At 47.8% G+C, this 20,209-nt stretch overlaps 6 protein-coding genes across 6 annotated transcripts; 3 read left to right on the top strand and 3 right to left on the bottom strand.

Moving 5' to 3' along the window:
- Positions 1 to 658: 658 nt before the first annotated feature.
- N7474_000017 (beta-glucosidase) lies at positions 659 to 4,157 on the top strand (the record flags this gene model as incomplete). Its single annotated transcript, XM_057191432.1, has 13 exons — positions 659 to 716; positions 765 to 1,100; positions 1,154 to 1,266; positions 1,326 to 1,465; positions 1,525 to 1,604; positions 1,659 to 1,682; positions 1,748 to 1,869; positions 1,920 to 2,888; positions 2,950 to 3,061; positions 3,121 to 3,236; positions 3,292 to 3,413; positions 3,470 to 4,008; positions 4,057 to 4,157. The coding sequence occupies 13 exons, from the start codon at positions 659 to 661 to the stop codon at positions 4,155 to 4,157; spliced, it is 2,832 nt and encodes a 943-aa protein (XP_057056385.1).
- Positions 4,158 to 4,752: 595 nt separating this feature from the next.
- On the bottom strand, positions 4,753 to 5,351 carry N7474_000016 (cell wall mannoprotein 1 family protein; the record flags this gene model as incomplete). The annotated part of the gene is made up of 2 exons (XM_057191431.1): positions 4,753 to 4,938; positions 5,022 to 5,351. The coding sequence occupies 2 exons, from the start codon at positions 5,349 to 5,351 to the stop codon at positions 4,753 to 4,755; spliced, it is 516 nt and encodes a 171-aa protein (XP_057056384.1).
- A 1,723-nt stretch (positions 5,352 to 7,074) lies between these two features.
- Positions 7,075 to 9,199, bottom strand: N7474_000015 (IQ calmodulin-binding motif protein; the record flags this gene model as incomplete). The annotated part of the gene is made up of 6 exons (XM_057191430.1): positions 7,075 to 7,349; positions 7,400 to 7,792; positions 7,850 to 7,981; positions 8,034 to 8,541; positions 8,592 to 8,752; positions 9,001 to 9,199. The coding sequence occupies 6 exons, from the start codon at positions 9,197 to 9,199 to the stop codon at positions 7,075 to 7,077; spliced, it is 1,668 nt and encodes a 555-aa protein (XP_057056383.1).
- A 1,067-nt stretch (positions 9,200 to 10,266) lies between these two features.
- N7474_000014 (uncharacterized protein) lies at positions 10,267 to 13,213 on the bottom strand (the record flags this gene model as incomplete). Its single annotated transcript, XM_057191429.1, has 9 exons — positions 10,267 to 10,427; positions 10,734 to 10,856; positions 10,895 to 11,086; positions 11,164 to 11,190; positions 11,583 to 12,193; positions 12,263 to 12,355; positions 12,423 to 12,821; positions 12,908 to 12,952; positions 13,095 to 13,213. Coding segments are annotated over 6 exons (1,269 nt in total). The 3' UTR covers positions 10,267 to 10,427; positions 10,734 to 10,856; positions 10,895 to 11,086; positions 11,164 to 11,188.
- A 793-nt stretch (positions 13,214 to 14,006) lies between these two features.
- Positions 14,007 to 15,733, top strand: N7474_000013 (uncharacterized protein; the record flags this gene model as incomplete). Its single annotated transcript, XM_057191428.1, has 4 exons — positions 14,007 to 14,287; positions 14,346 to 14,485; positions 14,553 to 15,063; positions 15,121 to 15,733. The coding sequence occupies 4 exons, from the start codon at positions 14,007 to 14,009 to the stop codon at positions 15,731 to 15,733; spliced, it is 1,545 nt and encodes a 514-aa protein (XP_057056381.1).
- A 1,737-nt stretch (positions 15,734 to 17,470) lies between these two features.
- N7474_000012 (purple acid phosphatase family protein) lies at positions 17,471 to 19,089 on the top strand (the record flags this gene model as incomplete). Its single annotated transcript, XM_057191427.1, has 4 exons — positions 17,471 to 17,990; positions 18,040 to 18,222; positions 18,276 to 18,623; positions 18,677 to 19,089. 4 exons carry the CDS (start codon positions 17,471 to 17,473, stop codon positions 19,087 to 19,089), a joined length of 1,464 nt encoding a protein of 487 aa, XP_057056380.1.
- Positions 19,090 to 20,209: the final 1,120 nt, after the last annotated feature.

Genomic DNA, 20,209 nt, shown 5'->3' with positions numbered 1-20,209 from the left:
GCCCGTGTTTTTTAACTACTTAATAACCCGAACAACATGCCCGATATTCGTGGTTCACTTACCCCGCTCAAGCTCTATGTATTCCTACCGTCGATCACTGCCGACTGGGGTCAAGGGCGATGAGCCGAGGTGGAAGGATGCGACAAAGCAACACAATTACGGTTACTACGGTTGCTTCACCTGAGAACGCTAGTGCTCAAGAACAATGATCTTTCGGGAAAATAATGTTTTTCGGGGAAAAAAACAAACACACCTTATTTAGGCTATTACCATGTTCCATAGTAACGAAATTTTATAAAGCTCCTCCGCAAGCAAAACTGCTGTTAAGGTCTTAATGATCAATTTGGAGTTGACACACCTTCCCTGGATTTCTCTCGGTCTTTATTCGAAATAGCCATGGCAGTCATTTCTCGATTACCTCTTGTGTTGACATCATTTGCAATATTTCTATTAGTTAGTCACGCACAAGAGATTGAAGGCAAATGGGCATTTGGAACACAGGTGGACGTCAAATATCCTAGGACCTCAAATGCGTCCGAAAGAGATGTTTTCTTAGAGAGATTGGTTTCGAATCTCACAGTTCCAGAGCTTGGTCAGTCTGTTTACCTGCGGATCGTCTCATCCCAAACGAGACTAAAACATTTTAAAAGTCGTGCAAATGCATCTCATGTTCGCCGATAATATCATTGGACCAAACTCGGATAATGCTCTATATGGTGAATATCCTTTCTCCAGAAGATACGCCTTTTAACTTTTTGCATTAGATCAGGCTCTCCAACCGGCACCTGGTGCACCAATTGGAATCATTCATGATTGGTATCCTACGAATAAATCTCAGTATAATGAGCTACAAAAGTTAAATGCCGAGCGCTCTAGAGTCAATATACCGTTCATTCAATCCGGCGAATGTCTCCATGGCGTGGGATCATTCAAGCAGTCCATATTTCCACAGTCTATCGGTATGTCGGCATCATTTGACACCAACCTTGTGCATCGAGTTGGTAGAGCCATTGGCACAGAAGCTAGCTCAATTGGAATCCACGCGTGCTTTTCCCCTGTGCTTGATCTAGCAAAAGATCCTCGATGGGGCCGCGTTCAAGGTGAATTGTTCAGTTATCGAGATTACAACTCTTATTAACCAATGCAACCCCAGAGGACTGGGGAGAAGACATGGTCTTGACAGCCCATATGGGGGTGGCATACGCGTCAGGCCTGTCTAAAAATGGCAGTTGGTCAGATCACGATGCAGTGGTGCCAGTCATGAAGGTTTGGGCAATATATACAGTATGAAATCGGCTTTCGATACTAATCATATTATTATTTAGCATTTTGCCGCTCATGGAAGCCCCCAGGGAGGACATAATGCCGCACCGTTCATGGGATACGGCACTCGAGAAGTGCTTCAGGAGATGCTTGTTCCATTCAAGGCTGCCATACAGCTTGGAGGAGTCAAGGGTGTAATGATGTAAGTTTGCTATTTACGAAGCTGTTGGTATCTGTTTTGTCCTTCTAAGCCATGAACAGGGCGTATAGTGAATTTGATGATGTGCCTTCTTCGGTGAACCCTCTACTATATGAGGCGTTGGCGGACTGGGAGTTTGATGGTTTGTTTCTGACTTAATTAAAGCATTTGATCTGGATATTGACCTTGTATTCAGGTTATGTAACTGCTGATGATGGCGGTAAGAGTCACATATAACGAAGAAGAACAAGGGTTGAAATTTACGTTGGGCTGACCGTTCTTCAGGTCTTTCTGAGCTACTCTATACCCATCGGGTCACAAGCTCCGTGGCGGACACAATTGCGCAGTGGCACAATTCTGGGGGCATGGTGCAATATTACGATTTTCCTTTACAGGAATATGTGGATGTACGGTAGTATAACACTTGGATGTAAGCTATCACTGACATATAGTCCAGGCGACCGTCAATTTGGTAGAGAATGGAACTTTGACCAAAACAACATTACAGTCGTTGGTTCGACGTATACTCGCAGTCAAGTACGACTTGGGACTTTTTGACAATCCTTATATCCCCGAAGAAGTTGATTCAAACGCCATTACAGCGTCTCATGTCCCACTTACTTTGGAAGCAGCACAAAAGAGCATTGTTTTGTTGGAGAACCGCAATTCTACACTCCCTATTTATCCTTTGCAGCAGGATATTAGACGAATTTCCTTGATTGGTCCTTTTAGCGACATATTCAACTATGGTGACTACTCTGGGCAATGGGGAGGATATCCTGTCAAAAACGCGAGCACCATACGCCAAGGAATTCTTCGACATCTTTCAAACAATTTCCCTCAGACCGAGCTCCTTACCAGCTGGGGAGCAAACACATGGACATACAACGCACAGTACAATATCCCGCCTTATTTGCTCTCTGCGAATGGTACGTCAGGTGGGTTACTTGCAACATACTATGCATCGCCCGACTTCGATGACGCAAGATTTCAAAAAATTGAAACACCGAGCTTGGACTGGGGTCTTTATCCGCCAGTGGGACTACCCTCAAACAATTTCAGTGTGATCTGGGAAGGGAAAGTTACAGTGCCAGTTGACAGCACCATTGAAGGATGGTTTGGGGTTGCTGTCTACCCGAATACCACTGCAAAGCTTTACGTAGATGGCAAACTGCTTGTCGAGGCCGAAGCATCGCTTTCAGGAAACATTCTATCCAACATCCCTGGGTTGTCATACACCTCGGTAAACAGCACGATTCCCCCTCCGGGTTCAGCACCATTCACATTTCGAAAGTCCGCCACTCATGATGTTAGGCTAGAATATCAGGCATGGAATTATGTTCAAAAAGTTGAAAACGTCAATTCTTTGAACGCCCAGGTGCTAATGTTCTGGAATTTGGTGGACCGAGTTGATCCAATTGGAAAGGTACGTACTTGCGAGCGAAGCCGCCGTCATTTATACTAATACCGATACCAATGGTACGAAGGCTGTTGCGCTTGCCAAAACATCTGATGTCATTATTCTTGCTGTCGGTGCGAGCTGGAACAGTGATGGCGAGTCTGGGGACCGAGCGACCCTTGAGCTGTCCGCAAATCAAAGTACATTTCACATTTTACCCAGAGTCTAAAAAGTTATAATGGCAACTGACAATGTACAGCTGCCCTTGCTAATGCAATTTTTGCTCTGAAAAAGCCAGTCGTTCTTGTGCTACAAGGAGGTCGTCCTTTCGCTGTTCCTGAATATTACAACCGGGCAGCAGCGGTTCTCAATACGGTTTGTTTCGAATGGGAGGTGATATATATCTTAGGTACGGCTAACTGATCTGCAGTTCTTCCCCGGTCAATCTGGCGGGCAAGCTATCTCGGACGTCCTATTCGGCACAGTCAACCCCGGAGGGCGGGTCCCAATCAGTGTACCATACAATGTTGGAACATTACCAGCATTTTACAAGTAAGTTCTTGGTTACACCTAGTTTTAAAACTATATCTAATCGTTGGCTTGTCAAGCTATAAACCGTCCTTTCCGAGGGACTACACCGATATCCCATATCAACCGGTTGTGAGGGCGACTTCCCTTTATATTGCTTTAAACCTTCACACGAAATCAACGGCTAACTTGATATCGAATCAGTATTCGTTTGGATACGGCTTGTCTTACACGGAATTTAAGCTCTCCAAATTCCATGCCTTCGCAAACTCGACTACGCACACACGAAATAAATCTCAGTTTAATCCAGAGTCAGTCATTACTTTTTCGGTTGAAATCACGAACAGTGGCAGCATAGCGGGAAGCTACACCGCACAGGTTTATCTCTTGGGCCGCGTTTCCTCGATCACCCGTCCCGTAAGGCAACTCGTTGCCTTTAGCCGTGCATACCTCTCAGCAGGAGAAACGCGAACTGTGACTATGGACTTGGATGTGTCTCGGTATTTGGTCATTCTTGACCGTCGATATGAATGGACTGTGGAGAGCGGAGATTATATCTTCGCCCTCATGGAAAACGGCGGCAACCTCGCCAGCACTGAGATGAATGTCACCCTAACGTGTACGTAGGAAAATGACTGAAATGTTTCGATGCTATCTGAAAATGAAGTCCAAGCTGGTACATCGCGTTCGGGCAATTTGGTCTCGGTGCAGTTGAAAGATATCAAACTGAAAGCAAGGTCCTGGGTTGTTTCTGAAAACGATAAATAAATGAGAAGCCCTCCTTAGTGACGCGGAGTTTGCTTTTTTCATTCTATACAATGGATCTCTGCTCATGGCCGCGTGGTCTCGTCCGCGCGCGCACATTGGTGGCCGCTGAAAGTCACATGACAAAAGGCCTAGGTTAACGAGGAGGTTGAACCGCTGGCACAGAGAATTCGGACGATAGATATACTGCAGCGGCGGACTCGTGAGCAGGATGAATGCTAGACAAGAGGCTACTACTGGTTGACTTTTTCGTATTAATGAGAATTATATTCATGTAAAAATCCGACATATCGTCTCTAGTTTCCCCCCTGTCATATAATATTACGAATATGGAGAGCATTCTATCTGACAGAACACCCAGGTGGATGAGTTCGACAAAATGCAAAGCATTGAAGATATTGTGAGAACGTGGTCCTTCGGTTTGGCCGAGATATATACTAAGACTAGGCTTTACCTATCAGCCTCGGGTAGAATTCATTCAAGTGATAGCTACATCAAACCCAGGGTTCTCTGGTTCAATAACGACATTCTCTCACCCATCAGAACCCATACCATGGCAACAATTCAGTCTCATGTAATCGCATGCGAAGAATTTCCCCTAGAATGCAGAGATAGCAGTGGTAAAATCAGAGTCAATCGCGGATACAGCGGACTTAATGGTATCCGCGTCGTTCGAAGTAGCCTTTGCCTCGAGCGCAGTGCCGAGCTGATCCGAGAGATTTTTCAACTCCTTAAGGCTGGATTTAACGGTGCTAGTCTCACCGATATTCGCAATATCAGATTTCTGCGAGTATGTTAAGATCGTATCCAACATATCTATCATGACCGGGGGATGGGCTATGAGGGTTCAACAAATAAGAAACATACCTTGCCAACGAGGTCATCCAGGGTGGTGCTAATAATTGGCTTCAAGGAAGCAATATCCTTGGTCGCAGTGGTGCTGTCACTGGTAGAAAAGGCGGACGCCGCCTTGGTGTCACTGATGGCAGTCTTGAGATCGGACTCCAGGGTCTTCACGTCATCGAGCATGGAGAGAGCAGTAATCAGAGTTCCATCCCAGCTCTTGACGTCCTTGTCGAGGGTCTGGACATTATTCTTCACTGTCGTGAGGTCGCTCAACACACTGAGGTTGGCGATTGGACCTGCGGCGACGAGGCTGAGACATAGAAGGGAAGTAGCCCAAACCTTGGTAAGCATCTCTGTGAGGTGAGGATGTGTTAATGGGATATTAATTACTGAAAGAGTATTGCGTGGAATGAATTTTTAGAAATGCAGAATAAGAAGGATTATTGAATCCTTTTATCCCACGGCTTAACTCGACATAAAAGGCTGTTGTCTGCATGCCCGAGGCCTTCTTACAGCATGAAACTGCGCCTATGCCAACAAATATTTGGTAATGGTGAATAGAGAGAGACGCTTTCAATGTTACTGTTACACTCGTAGGAGGATCATCTCAACTTTTCAGTGGGATTGGTAACTAATTCGCAGAAGACGCAGATATCCTGCCATCAAAAATCGGGCAGCCCCACGGAAGATCCCTCTTGTAGGCAAGGTTATTCGCGGAGAAACATGCAAGCCCAGCCGCTGTTACAATGGCACGTCCTGCCCTCCTGTACCGACAGCCACTGATCGTCCTGTATTCCAGGGTTAGAGGTACCCCACATTTATGGCTCGCTTGACCTTGCGGCTACGGGACGAACGCCACTTCTGCAGCTTAACTCCACGGTCTGGATCATAGTAACTTCACCGAGGTTTCGGTACGGACTGAGGATCCCAAGCTTCACATAATTGCTACGTGTAAAGAACGGATTTAATTTGGGATAAATGGTTGGAAAACTGGTAAAGAGAGGAATGAAAACCCACTTCTGTCTTCGAAAGCTGTAATATTTATCGATCGTAGGAGGCGATGATCATTTCACATAGAAGCTTGTTATGAAAAATGCTAAACAGATTCGTCTCCACCGCACCCTATTGTCGGTAATGCATGGTTTCTTTTGATGATAATATATGTTTGCAAACTAGTAGTGTATGTTGTCAATTCGGTGTGCTAGTTCCCATCGTGTACTTTTCTATAGGTGCAGCTGTGACTTCGACGTCTATCTTACTTCACTACTCTTTTGTGAGGACTAGTATCAAGCTACCTGTAAGGGCGAAAGTTTAGGGGGGTATGATCTACTAAATGTGTGGGGTTACATCGGCTATAGAAGTATAATTCCTGGTCTCCGCACAAGCTACTATACAAAGGGGCCGCCTTATACTCAAATTCTCCATAGCTAACTCAACCTGAGAGTGCATAAGTACCGTGTGTGACCAATGGTAATGTGCGGTCAAAGAATACGTGAGCATGTAGAGGGGCTAAAACGTAAAAGTGACAGATATATTTATGGTATTTAGTTAACTAGGGACGCAAATTGATTGCTAAGTCTATTTTTTAATATTGACTATAGTTAACCAACTGCTAAGTGTAGTGATAAGCAAGGTGAGAATGAATTGCCACACTTCAGGTAGAGCGCTGCTCGTTTCTACAACCACTAGAACATTTTGAAGTTTCTCTACGGGATATAATTGTGCCGCTTTGGTTTCTTTTGACCTGGGTTTGACCTACGTGTGTCGATTTAATGATCATATGCTACTGACCTATCACATGCATTCAATCAATCTTTGAGTAACATCTCACCTTCATTAAAGTGTGATAATAGAAAGCAATACTGTGGTTGTTCAAATGACTGACTTCTACATTTTTCATGCAAAGAATGAATACTCTATGCTTCTGTTTAAGGTTTCTTGCTAGTGATGTAAATCCAGAAGGTGTCACCAAGTCCCTCGAGCGTAGCAGATAGGTTATTTAGTAGGTTCTCTTCGGGTACTTTATTCAATTTCATTTACTAGGTAGCACAAAAACAGAAAGTCCACAGATCAATCAAAATCCTCCTGCTCCCCTGACTCGCTGGACAGCACCAACAATTCCTCTGGCCCAGCTGAAATGCCCAGGGTCGGTTCCAATAGAGCCATTGGGAATCTCTCCAGTGACTGGATCATGCCAGCAGCCGTCCTTGGTGCTGGAAGCGCCGTACTTGGCAGTGTTTTGATTGCAGTTAATGACCGCGATCCATTTCTTGCAGACAATTTCTGAGTCAATGAGCATGTTCACCTCCTGGCTGTGGAAGTATGATTGGGTGTCGAGATTTCCATTCCCTAGATTAAGACGTTAGCTTCGCTGTGATTAACCAGATGACTTGTCTTACCCTGTATAGCAACCTTCTCGTCGATAACCATCAATTTGATGTGACAACTTCGGCGCTTGAACTTGTTATGAATCGGCTGGATCTGGTCTTTTCCAACGTAGTAGTAGATCTTTAGTCGAGACTTCTCTTCATCAGTCGCGAGACTACTATACAGTCGATTTGAAATCATCTCGTTGGTTCCGTTTTGGAATGGGAGCAGCTCGCCCGCGTCGTTGTAGCCGAGACACAAGTAGGCAGTTACCGTTACACCGCGACAGACAGCTTTTAGGAGTGGATCCAGCAGGGGCTCCGCATTCAGGTTTGGAGTTTGGATGAGAATTGAGTGCTGTGCATGGTTTATGGCAGAGAGGAAGGCTGCGTTTTGGGGAACATGGACATGGCTGTGGTTTGGAGCTGAATGAGACTGTTAGTCGTCTATTCTTATTTCAAACCCATAAAACTTATACTCACATCCATATGGTTCTCGGTTAACAAGGGCGATTGCAAATGGTTCATGGAGAGGCATGACGACATACGGGGTCATCCAATTCACCTGGTCGCTGTCGGGTGCATTCCCCGTTGTATCTGGTTGGATAGTGGTGTCTATTGATACGTGAGCAATTCCGTTGCTAATAATTAATTTGGAAACACATACTGAGATGACGGCTCACAGCCTGAGTAGCTGTCTCATCACCACGCGGTTCAATGCTGCCATTGACCCTCCGCGCCTCTCCGCTGAGGGTGGAATCGTAGTGAGGGGACTTTGTTGTATGCTCTTCAATGATCTCATTCTCGTTTCCGGTTGTATTTCCCTTTTCTTCATGCCACGGAATTGGCGCAGATGCGGCCGGGGAATCAAGCAGAGGTAGCGGAGGATCGAGCTGCTTACCCCATGACAACAATGCAGTGTCGTAGAACGAGTCAACAATAGGACCTTCTAAATGAGCCAGCATCTCGAGATTGTCATTATCCTGAATATTACTGCTTTGCAACAAGGCAATGCGTCGGTCGATTATGGTGAACTTGGCATGAAATGTTCCAAAGACAGGTCGGTGATAGTTGATCACTTGAAGATCGAGATTGGGAATGTCTTTTGATGGGGGGATGTTGACCTTGGCGCTAGTCCATTGCTCCTCCGTGACAGTGAGACGGTTCTCCCAGGCCTGCACCACTGGTCAGAATTTTCTCTCATTGTTGAGTTTGCGACACACACCTGACGAGGATCTCCCCGGTCGTACAGCATTTTGACGACGACCTTCTTCCCCCTCTCCCCAGCTCGCCTTGACAGTTCCCGCAATGCGTTGGTCACCAGCGTCGATGCATCTGAGTGAATCCAAAAGTTTGTCGCCAAAAACAATTCATGCTCGGCTCTTACTATACAATTAGCCAGATGCCGAATCAGATCGGGCAATGGCGCGACAATAGTCAACGGGACGACTCCGGAGCTCCCCATCAATGAGGGAGAAACCACTCCCGCCATGGCGTTCTTATCCAAAGAACATAAAGCATCGTGGTAGATCTATTCGAATCCATCATCAGATATTATTGTCGGGAACACCGCCGAAGATCATTTGTCACCTGCAGAAACAGGGGGCTTGGCTCTGCCGATCCCCACTTCCCACATTCCCGCGCTTTTTGAAGCTCATCTTTCTGCTCAAACTCCTTGACGCCATCCAACTCCGACTTTTCGCGGCTATGCTGGTGATGTCGCGAAAACAAGGATTCAAAAACCTCGGTCGGGCACTGCGTCGTATCTTTCGCCAATTCCGAAGTTGCAGTCTGTGACTGCTGGCACTGTTGGTATACGCTCCAGGAAAGCATTTTATAACGAATGCGACGGTAGTTAAGGGGTACGGGAGGATTAACAGCGTATTATGCAGGCCGTGCTGTAGGGACCAGGAGGATTCTCACCTCGACGCATTCTCGTTCCCCATATATAAACTCGGCCTCAACGAGGGGCTAGCGAATGACGTAGGCGCGCGGGTGGTTAGCACCAAGAATTCAGCCAATGCGAGTTTGGAAGGAGATCCAACATGAGACACGGAACTTCGGTGCCTAGAAGGTGGCGCTGAGTGGTTGAATTGGACTTGGTGCTTCAGCCCTGTGGAGCCCCGTGTCATCTGATCGCTCCACCATCGTTGCTTGTTTCTGTTGGTTCCTTGGCAGTCATTTTTCTAGAATTGGATGTTACATAGTGTTCTACATCACCGCAATAATAATGATCCAGCTGTATGAAAACCCAAACTCCACTGAGCTCCAATTATATCCACCAGGGATAAGTGGCACACTCGAATGCGGTGAGCATAGAGTGAGAGACTGGACGAAAATAACATCATTGACGAGCTCAAGAAGTGAGGAGTGGATCAGTTGGTCTATCTAGTATGCTCGGAAAAGTAGACGCATGCTAGGGTAGTTAGCATTTAGTATATATGGCGGACATCTAAAGTTTTCTTAAAGCACTACTTTCAATGATTCATGACTCACAAACAAACGATGCTACTTTGATTATCTTGTCAGTATACATCGCTTTCCCTTCGTCTGCGCGATACGCTTGAAATAAGAACTGTCGATAGAATAGTTTTGGCTTCCCACCAATTACCAAAATCTCCTTCGCCTAGCTTAGTTCGTTTCCGATTTGCTTACCTGCACAAGCCGCTAGGTGGCAGTCTCAGTCTTGTGGAATCGCCAGGGCTTGATCTTCCGCTCAAAGAATTCATCTAACTCAGCACGGATCGTCTAAATTGAAAATGTCAGCAAGAAAGGAAACTATTTTCCCTGTCATGTGTAAGCCCTTACCTGGCAGTCTCAGGAATCAGCAGCCACATGCCAGTAACAAACGGAAAGCCAGCGCCTGCATAAAACCACCCTGTCTTCAAGCCCCAGTTCCATTAGCTGCTGTTTGTCATGTATGGGATGAGGACGTTCATTACAACGCCAGCGACACAAGTAACTGCCGCTCCAAAGCCAGCAGTATATGGTCTGAGTCGTTGGGACGAAATTTCTCCGATATATCCCCAACCAGTCGCACCATTGATAGCCAGTCCGCAGTCTAAATATTTAATGTTATTAGCCGTTGTTTCAAATGAACTTAGGGATACTTACTCCACAAACAAGCAAATAAGATAAAAATATATGTCGATGCATTCACCTGAGGACAAACCCCAATGATACCAATGGCCAGACATGATACCCAGCAGAGAGTCGTTCCCGAGCAGGCAAGTAATCTCCTTCCCAAGTGGTCGGCAACAGTGACCACAAAAAAACACAATTGCAATTTGAATCGAGTTTGTAATGACCTTGATCTCGAAAGGGTCGGCTAGTCCAGCCTGTTGAAAGAAGTAGGTACCAAACGTACCGAAGATGCTAAGACCGATCAACTGCTGGGTGAGGTTGGTCCAGCAGGAGATAGCAGTGCGAAGACCATTTGTACCATTTGTACCTTCAAAAATCCCGTACCACTTCTCTCGACGCTGTTCGGCTGCAACTGCGTGTTCATGTTCAATGGCCATAATCAACACTTGAAATTGCCCTCCGAGTCGTAACTGGGCACTCCGCGGTTGAGCTTGAGGAGTTCTTTCTTGGCTCGGTCTGCCTTTCCGGCATTCACGCACCAAGCTGGAGATTCTGGGAAAAATATGTAGATAAGAAACATGATTCCGATCTGAGCCCATTGGGTGTAGATTGATGTCAGATAGTCGGTTGGGTCATCTTTTGATAAATGTTAAGAGCGACTTGGGCAAAAAATGAAACCAATGTCTACCAGGAACTATAGCACATCAACAAACCTCCACGGATGCGAATAGGTGCAGCCTCTGATATATATGTTGGTACAGTCGATTGTAGAGACCCACTCCAATTCCAGCCAGGAGCTTAGCCACCAGCCAGCCTTGCCATGATCTCGCAAGACACTCGGTAAGCACACTTCCCACCAGGATTACCCCGTAGGTAAACATCGCAAGCTTTCTACCGTATCTGGCTGGAGAGACATCTAGGTTTGATCCCAACACCCGAACCTGCAAAAATTGCTGGTTTTGTGCTAGTCCCGACGGAAAGTTTGCTTTTCTTTCTGCTATCTCTAACTTCAGCTTTCATCTAAATATAACTCAGTATATTAATAAGTGTAAAATTGTATAGTTTATATTTTGGCTTGAAACTATCCTGCATTACAACAAATATACCGATATGAAGAAACTTAAAATCAGACAAGCGCGTCCACCTATCACCTTTACCGCTGATGCGGCCATCGCGGGTGTAGTGGTCGGGTTTGAGTCTGAGTCGAGCGATAATGACGAAGTAGCGACCGAGCTAGCACTAGGCAACGGAGTCAAAGTCGGAGGCGGTGCCTCATTAGAAGCAGTGGCCTCCGTAACCGCCGGCGTTGTGGTGGTGTAGTCCGTGGCAGGAATGACACTGGTAGTAGTTTGTGGCTCTGGCTGGGCCATGGTAATCGTCGTTGGCCCGGGCACCAGACCTCCAATCAGCGGAGGAACGGCATACGGAGGATCAAACAGCCCAAATGCACCGCACGCATTACACGGCGAGGCCCAAGATTTGACAGGGTCCGGGGCCACAAGGATAGGATCACACCGGCCGTCGGGTGCCGCCGTTGCGATCACTGAGGCAGCTTCCGTTTGAGGGCAGTCGGTACCCAGATCGCTCAAAGTAAGCTGTCGTGTGACTGACTCGTCAGGAACCATGGTGGATACCTGGTCTAAGTCAAGGGCAAATACTACACTAGTGCCGGAAGGCCCAGTGCGACCTGCAGTGTTGTAGCCAAAGATGGTGTTAACGACCATGTACACTGACGGCGAGGTACTACATATAGTAATACACATTAGCCTGAAAGGGGTCGAACAAGAATATGATGACCATGAATGTTCTTACAATGTGTAATCGAGGTGTGTGTCAACATAAGTGGACGGGTACGTGTATGGCTCGTTCGTTGGCCAAAAGAATAAGTTGACGGTGCCGGCGGAGCTTCGAAGAAAGCGTTAGCAACAAGTATCACAATACTCCGGACTCTTAATGAGAATGGGAAACCTACATGCTGCAATATGTCGGACATGGGTTTGGGGGAGTAATCGGGGAGGGTGTGATGGTCGTCGGCACATAAGTAATTGTGATTATAGTACTCAATGAGGTTGCTGAGACCGATGGTATGGACGTTATGATAGTCTCGGGTGGAGGCACACTTTCGGGCGGAGGCACACTTTCGGGCGGAGGCACACTTTCGGGCGGAGGCACACTTTCGGGCGGAGGCACACTTTCGGGCGGAGGCACACTTTCAGGCGGAGGCACACTTTCGGGCGGAGGCACACTTTCAGGCGGAGGCACACAAACGGTGGTGGTGCTGGCGGTTATGCTTTCAGTATACCAAGGGGTGGATGTGGGCGAAAGGGCCGTCGGCTCAGGAGTACAGGTACTGGTATAGCTGTGTGCCGTACTATAGAATGGATAGTGGGGATTGTGAACAACTTCACTATGTCAGCCTTGGCGCCGAATGCTGCTCAATCTGGGTCGTCCACATACCAGGAGAATAGAAGGCCTGTGCCCCGACGACTAGCAGTACGAGCGCTGTCCCAAATTTAGAATCAGACAACATATCTATACCTCTTGTAACATCCACGTGGGCTATAGCAGGTGTGACACTGGCAGATATGTAACGCGACTGTTGAAGTTGAACGACCAGGAAAAGAAAAAACAAGAAAGCAATTACCGCTCAAAATGTTGAATGTCAACAGCAGAAGCAGAGATAGCGTGAATAATAATATATAACTTGTGATAACGGGTCTTCGTCCATCGTGTTAGTGAGGTATGACCTGTCGATGTGGTCATTGTGGAAAAGCCTGGCAATCTGTTGACTGAGAAGAGCAATGACAGGCAACAGCCTAGCCAGGAACAGTTATGACCTTGAGGAGGATTGCCTCTTAGATCTGCGTCACGTCAGAGGGCGGTTCCTGATTAGATAGAGCGCGTAGTGGAACAGGTTTTTACCAACCGCCAGCCTGTTTGCGGCACTGTCCGTGCGGCCGGGAGGTTTCCCAACGTGTTTTAGCATCGTCCCTTGCCCCTGAGCTTTAAATGACAACGTGACTATGACCTAGACGGCGATCTCATCAAATCAATTTTCATGTGCCATGATTCTATCGCTAGACCGACAGGCTGGAGATTGCATAATGATGTGGGTCGTCTAGCGTCTTGCTGTGCGTTTTCCTCCCATATTGATTTGGAAAAAATATCCTAGGTTCCGGTCGGTACATTAGCAGCATACCTACACGTGGATTGAGACTCCCATCATTGCTATATCACACGCCCTACGTTCTGATGCTTTTTCTCAGTTGGTCAAAATGCATTCTGTCGTCATTTTGGTAGTGTTGGCTTTAATCTTCCCCTGCATGCTAGAATGTTCGGCATCTTCCATTGCTAGACGATCCTCATCGGCTGTCGTTATCTCTCCTAGCGAATACTTGTAACTCCCCAGACCGAAAATCCTTGAATTGGCTGTGTGTCATCTGCTGATGTAGCATCTAGTGAAGGCAATGACGGACCGTGGAGCAGCTTTTATCTTAGAATTGGAACCCCGGAACAATACGTCCGAGTGCTTGTTTCTACGGCCTCTCCAGAGTCAATGGTCGTGTTGTCAGGCTACGGTTGCTCGACATCTGTTTTCACCAACGTGCCACAGGGTTGCGCAGTCTCCAGGGGTAACTTGTTCAACGCAAATCAGTCTTCCAGCTGGCACGGATTAGGTCTTTATGGAATAAACCAGGATGGCGTCGGTCTCGAGGCCAATCTTGGATATTCTCAACGAGCACAGTTTGCTCTAGAGACTCTGGGTATTAGTCTCACTGGACCGAGGCTCGAAAGTCAGACCGTCGCCGGCATCGCGACTCCTGAGCCCTTCTATCTGTAAAGATGACAACGAAGCCTCCTTATATGAAAGTTAACTGATTCAAGACACACATAGTGGGATATTTGGCCTTAACCCCCAACCACTCAACCTCAGCTCCCTAGGAAATTCTTCATCGCCATCATTTGTCACAAGCCTCAAGGACCAGGGTGTTATCCCAAGCCTAAGCTGGAGTTACACAGCTGGTGCCAAGTACCGTAAGTACGCTTGTCAAAGGATGTATTCAAGTCTTTCACCTCTAATTCCATGTTATTTCCAACATAGGTCTCAAACAGGTTTATGGCCAGCTTATCTTCTCCGGCTATGACACATCCAGGTTCACCATGAATTCCGTTTCATTCACCATCGCAGGCGACATCACCCGCGACCTCGTCGTTTACCTCCAGTCTATAAGCTACAGCGGATCAAGTTCAGCCACCTTACTTTCCGAGCCCATTTTGATCTTCATTGATTCGACCGATCCAAATCTGTGGCTCCCGGAGAGTGTGTGTGACAGCTTCGAAAAGGCATTTGGCCTTGTGCTCGATAGCGAGACAGGCTTATACTTGGTGAACGAGACTCAAAACACCCAATTGCTCAACTCAAATGCGGAGGTGACCTTTCGGCTATCTGATGTGGGCTCCGGCGGAGATGCCGTGACAATCGTTCTTCCGTACAACGCTTTCTCCCTCACTGCACAGCCTCCTTTAGTCAACAATAGCAGCTATTATTTTCCGCTGAAACGCGCAGCCAATTCTACTCAGTATACACTGGGCCGGACATTTTTGCAAGAAGCGTGAGTGGAACCCCTGGATAGGACCACGTACACTGATCTCTTTGGGTTGATTCATAGATATCTCTCTGTCGATTACGAGCACGGCGTCTTCAATGTGTCGGCATGCGCGTGGAATGAAGATGCTGAGCAAAACATCGTCACAATCACACCCAAAGATTCCGACTCGTCCACTTGCTCTGGAAGCGAATGCTCGTCTAGTACTGGCAGTTCCGGAAGTTCCTCACCACTCAGCCGCGGCGCCGTAGCTGGTATCGCGATTGCTGCATTGGTTGGAGTCGCCATTCTCGCGGCAGTCCTGATATTTTACATTCGTCGTCAACGCCAGAAGGCCGCATACAAAGCGACCCCGCCCGAGCCGGACGAATCCGTCCTCTCCGGCCCAGTAAACAACGCCGTCCCTCTCGACCCACTACATACCGACCAGTGTCCTCCACAGGCAAGATTTTGGTCTCCAGATGCGGTCCATGGCGGTGTCGGCGAGAGTCATAACGGCGAGAGTAGTGGCGACGGTGTTAACAGTGAGAATAATGCTGACAAGCACGGCTTGGAATTAGACGGCCACGATATACAGGTCAAGCCGGTCTACCACGAGCTGCCAGGCAGCGAAGTCTGGAGGACAGGGCCAGATCCGGCCTCCGTGGTGAGGCGGGTGCGCACTATTTACTCTTGATACTTCAGATTTGCAAAATAATCTTCACTCTCGTCGCCGTATGGATCGCCGACCGATTCGGGCCAAAGACCTTATTAGTCCTCGTTGCTATCGGTTATGGTATCTGAATGATAATCGCCGCGGATGTTGAGACTGAGACCCCGACACTGTCCACTGGTGCCCGATGGGAGCCTGTGGTATTGCAATCGTGTTCTTCATGTTCCTTTTATTTAATTTTGTCAGCCAACTCTTTCTATTCCATGGGGGTAAGCCAATCTCACATACTAGTCTTCTACGCAATTCGAGCTCATAGCAGAAATCGACTAGCAAAACAAGAATAAACAGACTCCTCTTCTATACTCTCTAGAGAGATGTTTATCTTTATGACTTCAATTTTATGAAGATATCTTATGCAGCCTGCGCACATCAAGGACCACAAGTGTGGGAACGCAATATGGTATGCCGTCGCTTGATGTGATAATGATCTGTGCGACCCCTTCTGGAAATGAAAAGCGACATATGGATGGTGAGCCACGAAAGAAACCCGCCCTTGTAGTCACTCGAAAAGAGGACATAGAATACGAATCCATAGAGATGGCCCAGACGCCGCGCAAGGAATCACTGCTAGTGATTGTGTGATAGATCTGAAGGCGTTAGTATTTCTGACAGTAGCTAGATATCATTGAGGGCTCGCCAGTCTTTTAGATTGAAATACAATATACGATTATTTTTGACTACAATGGATAGAGAAAAGAGTGTTTGTATGTGTGTAATTCATTTAGCCCGATCTATGGCTCAGAGCGATATGCATGCTTCCACAACTAATATGTCTGCACATGCGTGCATGTATGGTGTACCACTTCCTGAAGACAAACTTAAACCCACTAAGCCCTATCGTAGCCCAATTGCCGTTCTCGCTGTTAGGTCGCCCTCGTCGCGCGCGACTTCGAACCTGTTATGATGCATCCGAAGTCCAGCACATCCCCTACTGCGCTGACTCATGAGGCACCGTCTGGCATGCCTTTCTTACTCTCTCCAATAACCCCCCAGGAGACTTCGACATGTCGTTGAACCTACCGCCAATTTTCAGTAATTTCTGCTGTACGACTCCCAACTTCGGTATGACTCTCATCTTCGGACAGTCCACTAGCACATGGACTGCCGTTTCTTGACGCCGCACACGCACTTATCGTCTGGTATGAAACTGCGGGCCCTACGCCATGTTGATAACCATGAGTGGTCCACCCACAGTTGTGTCAGTAGATAAGTTCAGTTCCTTGGGAGCGAGCCGTATAACCGTCTCGTGTGGTTGGAAGGCAACATGGTGTCGATAATTAATTATGGGCCCCGCTCCTAAGGGGTTAGACAAAAATGGGTGCTTCGCAATGTTCCATAGTATGTGCCAGTTTTTCTGTACTCGACTCTGGCGGTCCTGCGTACGATTCTCTCATGTATGTAGCTGCATGTCAGCATTGCAATAACTAAGCTGGTGGTTTATCGTCTTATTTCCATCCTCGGCAAGCATCAGCCACAAATGCCTGGCATCTGCAGGGACCAATCTCTAAAACTCTGTTAAGAATATTCTTCCATCCGTATAATAGCTGGGATTCCGCCACGTGCGCGGCTCCTGATTTCGCCCATAGGGCACCAGGATCCACTTCAATGCCGACTCGTGTGGGCACCGACATTTATATAAGAGTCCAACAAGAAACAGTCCACGACAGGTAGTCAGCTCTCCATTATTCACTGCTGCTCTCTATGGCTTACTCCATCCTGATTTCGCTGGTGACGGGCACCGTCGCCGCCGCCGCCGCTTCGGTTGATGTGATCCCCATGCAATTGCGCCTGGCCTATGCGGGCCCATCCGGCATGATGGTGAGCTGGAACACCTACTCCAGACTGCCTCTACCCACGGTGCGCTACGGCCGCCATCCGGAAGTCTTGAACCAGGTCGCGACATCCACGGTCTCGTCCACCTACCATACCTCAACCACCTACAACAACCATGTCGCTCTCCATGGTCTACAGTCGGATACGATCTACTACTTCCAGCCCGAGTACAGCAATTCAAGCATGCCTTACTCATTCAAGACCAGTCGCGAGAAGGGTGACCAAACCGCGTACTCTATCGCCGTGGCTGTTGACATGGGCCTGATGGGCCCGAGGGGCCTGACGACGCATGTGGGCGATGGTGCTGCCAATCCGCTGCAGCCAGATGACAACAACACTATACAGTCGCTCCAGGCACAGGGCGCCGATACCGATTTCTTGTGGCACCGTAAATTCTACCTGTTCTTGGTTGCACTGAACCGTGCTAACCTTGTCAGCCGGTGACATTGCCTATGCCGACTACTGGCTCAAGGAGGAGATCCAGAACTTCCTTCCCAACACCACCATCCACGACGGGTACAAGGTGTACGAGGCGCTGCTGAACGCGTATTATGACGAGCTCACCCCTATCACCTCCCAGAAGCCGTATATGGTAGGCCCCGGCAACCATGAAGCGAACTGTAAGACTACCTCGCCCTTCTGACAGGATCGGCCGCTAACGGATCCGACTTAGGTGACAATGGCGGCACTACGAATAAAGCAACCGGACAGTCCTACGATGTCTCCATCTGCCTCCCAGGTCAGACCAACTTCACTGGCTACCGCCACCATTTCCGGATGCCCAGTCAGCAGTCCGGTGGTCTGGAGAACTTCTGGTATTCCTTCGACCATGGCATGGTCCACTACGTGCAGCTTGACACTGAGACCGACCTAGGCCATGGTCTCATCGCCCCTGATGAGCCCGGTGGTTCGGAGGGCGAGGACAGCGGCCCGTTCAGTGACGTGAAGAATGCGCAGCTCAAATGGCTGCAGCGGGACCTTAGCTCCGTGAACCGTCACGTTACCCCGTGGATCATTGTTGGTATGTCACCTCTGATGTTGGGCCATTGTTGCCGTCAATAACCACTCTCATAGCCGGTCATCGTCCCTGGTACATCAGCGCCTCCAACAAGAGCAGCACGATATGCGAGGAGTGCCGCGAGGTGTTCGAACCTCTCTTCCTCGAGTATAACGTGGACCTGGTGCTGTCTGGCCACGTACATGCGTATGAGCGCAACGCCCCCGTCAACAACTTCAATAGTGATCCCAACGAGCTGAATAACCCTAGCTCCCCGTGGTATATCACCAATGGTGCAGCGGGCCACTACGACGGCCTGGATTCACTGGTGTACCCGCTGCAGCCGTACTCGCGCTCTGCGCAGGACACCGCGTATGGATGGAGCAAGCTCACTTTCCACAATTGCTCGCATCTGACGCATCAGTTTGTGAGTAGTTCGAACGGCACGGTGCTGGATACGGCCACCCTTTTTAAAGATCGGAAGTGCTAGGGGAACATCGGAATCTAGTTTCGTCTTGTGATATGTAGAAGATTTATGGATATGGCTAGTAGAATGCAGAATAGATAGATAATGATTCATAATTCTTTTATATCTATATAGTAAAAGTGTGAAGACCTAAGGCCTAGGCTGGATCCTACCCCCAGGGATCCCAGGATTCGGTGCGGATTGGATGACGAAAGCCGTAACAAACTAGCATTTCACAACCAAAAAGCATGTCCAGATTAGAATCCAAATATTTGCGTGAAAACAGGAAATAGTAGAAAAGTCCTGGTAGGGAACGTCTATAGCCAGGGCTCGGGAGCGGCGAGTTAAATGTCTGTTAAATGGACGATGAAAGGAACAAATACGAAATAACATAGGTTGCTCTTGGCTTTAGGATAGAGTCAGGCTGTTTCAGTCATAGGGGAGATTTGGTGTAGTATAGTCATTTGATTTAGCTGCAAAATAGCATTAGAAACATAATTAAGAACTGTTGGAACAAAGTTATCGATTCGTCATAGGCGTTCTGCGTGTATGTAAGACAACTTTGCGGCATATCATTACGTCAAACTAATATTCGGATAGGTGAGACATAAAATCGGCATTTACGAGTCCAGGTGCTTAGTCCCGGGGATGATCGAGTCTAATGAAAATCAGACGGAAACAGAAGTCGACCGTCAACGATCTTGCCAGTAGGGTCTGCCCAATCTCTTGGAAATTCTTTCTGATCGACATAAGTGTCCTAACAAAATGGAGCGAACTTTGGGGGAAGATTCGCCCGGCCCTTTGGATACTTGGCTGGATGAAATCATCCTCAGCAACAACTAAGCCAGGGGGTAAGTATATTGACAGATAATACTCACTGAAATTGACAAATTCCCTCATATATTCGATCGCCCATCGGATCTGGCGTGCGTGGCGAATGATCGACAGGACGGGACGCAGGTCGGCTAGGCTGTGTGGCCGTTCATCGGTTACGAGGACATATCTGGCGGTCTATGCGCGGGATCGTCGCTCGGTGTTCGTCTGGAAAGCTGGGGGCCAAATCTTATGCGACAGGTCCAGGCAAGGTTCAAAAATACCAAAGAATGCTTTTCATTACTAGTGTTATTATCATGACTGCATCGCA

The sequence above is a fragment of the Penicillium riverlandense genome (assembly GCF_028828495.1).
Source record: "Penicillium riverlandense strain IBT 135883 chromosome Unknown utg000001l_segment0_segment0, whole genome shotgun sequence".
Lineage (NCBI taxonomy): Eukaryota > Fungi > Ascomycota > Eurotiomycetes > Eurotiales > Aspergillaceae > Penicillium > Penicillium riverlandense.
This window is presented reverse-complemented; position numbering and strand designations above follow the sequence as displayed.